General features: G+C 41.4%; 1 protein-coding gene across 1 annotated transcript; it reads right to left on the minus strand.

The window, feature by feature from the left end:
* Positions 1–343: 343 nt before the first annotated feature.
* Positions 344–3,203, minus strand: LOC147466009 (farnesyl pyrophosphate synthase-like). Its single transcript, XM_086523350.1, has 13 exons — positions 2,941–3,203; positions 2,781–2,805; positions 2,552–2,667; positions 2,372–2,458; positions 2,052–2,168; positions 1,886–1,974; positions 1,689–1,740; positions 1,525–1,590; positions 1,375–1,419; positions 1,206–1,295; positions 1,054–1,125; positions 893–973; positions 344–747 (listed from the first exon to the last, which is right to left on the minus strand). Exons 1-13 carry the CDS (start codon positions 3,091–3,093, stop codon positions 700–702), a joined length of 1,041 nt encoding a protein of 346 aa, XP_086379476.1. The 5' UTR covers positions 3,094–3,203; the 3' UTR covers positions 344–699.
* Between the last annotated feature and the right edge of the window lie 632 nt (positions 3,204–3,835).

The following is a 3,835-nucleotide window of genomic DNA, read 5'->3' on the forward strand; positions in this document are numbered from 1 at the left end:
ATGCAGTTCAAATATTTGGCAGTGGCAAAAGTGACTAATTGCGTTCATTTAACTCAAAAGTATTGTACAGTTGCATCATAGAGCTGTGGAGATATGGTGTGCAGGGAGGTCCAACAAAATCAGCCTTGAAGATGCAGAATGGGTCTAAGGTGGTTATATCACGCGCTAAAGTTGTGACCCTTGCAATTCATATATTGGTAAACTTTCAAAGAACTTTATTTTTAAGAGTTCAGAAGCTTTATTTTTGACATAGGAGCATGTTGCTCCTCGTAACAAACTGACTACCAGAGAGTGCCAATTCTCCCAGGTCAAGCAAAGCAAACAGAAGAGTACATATTTAACATTTAGGTGAAATGAGCCACTTTTAAGTACTTAGTTGAACCAAATGTACCAATGAGGAAGACGCTTACAATAAGAATATGAAAACTGCCAGTACATAATCACATGCGAGTTTGTTGTAGAATCAATACAAACTCATCTACAATCATGTGGCTTACTTGCATTAGCCTCCAGAACGGCTACATCAAAAAATTTGTTACAATTGGCATTAGCTCAGCTGCAATTATTGCTTGCTTGCATTGACCTCCACAAGAAATCAATGCAACCCTTGCTATTGTCATCAGTGTCGACCATTAATACGACACATGTAAGCTCAACCAACTTCCTTTTTGAGCTCTACACATTACAGTTGAGCCTGTCTCACTTTTGTCGTTTGTGTATCTTTCCCAAGAACGCTTTTAGCACAGTCTGCACCGATATAATCTCTCTCTCTCTCTCTCTCTCTCTCTCTCTCTCTCTCTCTCTCTCTCTCAGCCACACCCATACGTGAACACATATATAAATATAACTTTTTAAAAAAATAAACATGAACCCAAATATAGCAATGACTCACTTGCAATGCGTGATCTTCTTGATTCTCAATTTCAGCAACCAGCTTATCGTAGACTTCCTTCTCGTATTCAGAGAATACTGACTGAAAAATCCCACTCAAATTTGTCAATGGCATAAAGCGCAGACTACCTTAATCCTTGCTGGAAACACAAGCAACAAAACCTGTAAAGCAAGCTCATTGTAGATTGTTTTCACTTTAGAAACACATGTTGGGTCTGCCTTCCCATAATTGTCCTGTAAATAATAAGTGCTCATTACATGGAACATTGAGCTTTATTAAAATACAAATGGAAAAAAAACCCCATAGATATTACAAGAAGACATTGTCGTCGATCACTGTTTGCTCGCTTGAGGGCTTGAACAATAAGCCAAGAGCATTTACTATCTTCTATATCTGTTCCAATCTACCGCATAGCAAAGAGATTGTTACAGACAGAAATCTTGTCAATTTTATAAATAATTGAAACATAAACCACTACTCACTTTCCCAATGAAATGAGGATCTCCATAGCAATCCAAGTAATCATCCTGCAAATAAGTTGCATATAGGTGAGCTTTCAGCTTCTCCACCAGATTGCTTTTTACAAGAAAAACTTAAGCCACCTAAACTTGGAAGTAAGTGCCCATCAACACCAGAATATCTTGTGTGGGCTTATAATTTTCCAAGTTCTTTCCCATCATCAGCAGAGCACAGGCAACCTAACCAAAAAAAAAAAGCTTGTTATTCTCTTCTGTTCCGTGTGAGATATTTACGTAAGAAATGCTAAAAATGTATATGATATTGATAGAAGTCCTACTGGAAGGTAAACAGAGTAATATGCTGTTTTGCATTGCACAATTTTTATGTATCTGCACATTCAAAAACAGGTTTAATATGTTAATGTTGTTGAAAAAAAAATCACAGCCAAGAAAAATTCCACCATGATACTAAAAAAAACCACATTCCAGTTATGGATTCTATAATAAAGCATAAATTTCGAATGGGATCACATACGTTGATATTACGTATTTGGAGAGGTCCACTTCTCCGGCTGGAGTAGTGATTAAACCTAGCATTTGTCCAGCAGATGTCTGGAATTCCACCTGATCAATGGATCAAACTATTAGCATATCGTGCAGCATTAAATATTGTTGAAGACCAAAGACTCTCAACAACTTGCCTCGTTGAAAAGATCGTTTAGTTCCAAGTAGTAGGCTTTGCTTCGAAAGTACCACCTCAGCATTCTGAATATGTGGTTTCGGAGTAAAATTCCATCATTGATGGCAATAAATCCAACCTACACAAAACACTGTTTGTTGATCACCAATACTGACAGGAAAGTCTACACCAATTATTGATAGATGTAATGTGTGTGACCATTTGCGAAACTTGCAAGTAAGAATGTTACTAGAACAGAACACCGTTTCTTTCATCAAATAATAGTAACATGCACTAAGTTCGTCCGATACATTTAAATAGTTTACGACAAATTCAGCAGACCTGTGGAACTCTGTACCAACATGGTTGGCCACGTCTTGTAATGGAGCTGTCCATTATGTCATCCAAGACAAGGAAATAAGCTTGAAGCTGACCAAACACCAGAGATGCATGAAGCTTTAGAGCATGCCATCTATAGATCTTTGCGCAATCAACACTACAAAAAAGAAGGAGCTTGCGTACCCACTCAATACACCATCCAAGTACAGATGCCAAGAATTTTTCCTCTTCAGAAAGCTCTACCCCATTTTTTAGATGTTTTAGGCTGTCAACTACAGACAAACCGCGGTTGAGCTTTCCTGCAAAATAACAAGACACTGTTGTTAACATAAACCATGGCAAACTGGGCATCGGCACTTGCATGAAGCAGAATGCAGACCAAAAAAAAAAAAAACCGCAGAAAGCAACCCACCTCCTGGTACATTATAGTCGAGCATCTGCACAGAAACGTGAAATTTTATAATTCACACTTCAAATGAGGATGGAATTGAAAACAAACAGCAAGCAGAGCAATGCATCACAAATGAACCACCACAATTGTGCCATATATAGCAGATCAAGGTCGATCCTACCCTCGCCACCCATCTTCTGGAATCGTCTGTGTACGTGAAAGCCTCTGTATCTTCCAACAATTGAGATTTAAGCTTCTGATAGACTTCAAGAAACTCTGCGCGATTGGCGGGTGCACCCTTGGCTACGTCAGGATCGGCATTGGGAGCCATCATACACAGGAAATAGCAGACACAACCACAAATTGCGGGTGAATGAAGATCGCCTACACACAACTGCGCAAAGATGTGTGAGAGAGAGAGAGAAGGAAAAGGGAAGGGGGGGGGGGGTATGTTGCTGCTGCTCGGCCCGTGCACTCCTGAAATCTAGCACGGGCCCTATTTCTAAGGTGTCCTCAAGGGCCTCAGCACTATCTCACACGGGCATGGGTTGGATGGGATCAATGGCCCACTCCTATTTCCGAGAGCGGATGCATCATGGGTCGTCCGATGTTGCGATGCACCCGAATCTATCAATTTGTCCGAATTTACTAAATTGACCCGAATTTACACAACGATGGGTTCATCAGCACAGAAGTCCTCTCCCAATGCTTTCAACAAGCAAGCAAGCGCAGGTGAGGTGGTTAAGGTGATAGGCTTGCAAAGGTGATGTTCTGGGTTCGATTCCGGGGGAGGAGAGTAGGGGAGGGAGGTGGGCACCCGAATTTACAAGTTTTGATGCACCCGAATTTACCTATTTTCCCAAATTTACACAAACCGCATCGGAGGCTCAGATCGCACCCGCTCCGGGAAATAGGCGTGGGCCATTGATCCCATCCAGCCCATGCCCGTGTGAGATAGTGAGGAGGCATGAAGGGTAGGCGCTTTTTAGCGTCCATCATCCATCCACGGCACTAAGTGACACAGGATGGGACGTGGGGACGGGTAAGGGGATCGACGTTGAGGGAAGTTTGGCGGG

Source organism: Adiantum capillus-veneris, chromosome 1 (assembly GCF_014529385.1).
Source record: "Adiantum capillus-veneris isolate H3 chromosome 1, ASM1452938v2, whole genome shotgun sequence".
NCBI lineage: Eukaryota > Viridiplantae > Streptophyta > Polypodiopsida > Polypodiales > Pteridaceae > Adiantum > Adiantum capillus-veneris.

Coding starts and splice junctions, on each gene's coding strand:
- LOC147466009 (XM_086523350.1), bottom strand. CDS start 3,093: ATGATGGCTCCCAATGCCGATCCTGACGTAGCCAAGGGTGCACCCGCC. Junction 2,169..2,371: donor GTTGGTACAGAGTTCCACAG/GTCTGCTGAATT, acceptor TGTTTTGTGTAG/GTTGGATTTATTGCCATCAA. Junction 1,296..1,374: donor ATCCTCATTTCATTGGGAAA/GTGAGTAGTGGT, acceptor GCTATGCGGTAG/ATTGGAACAGATATAGAAGA.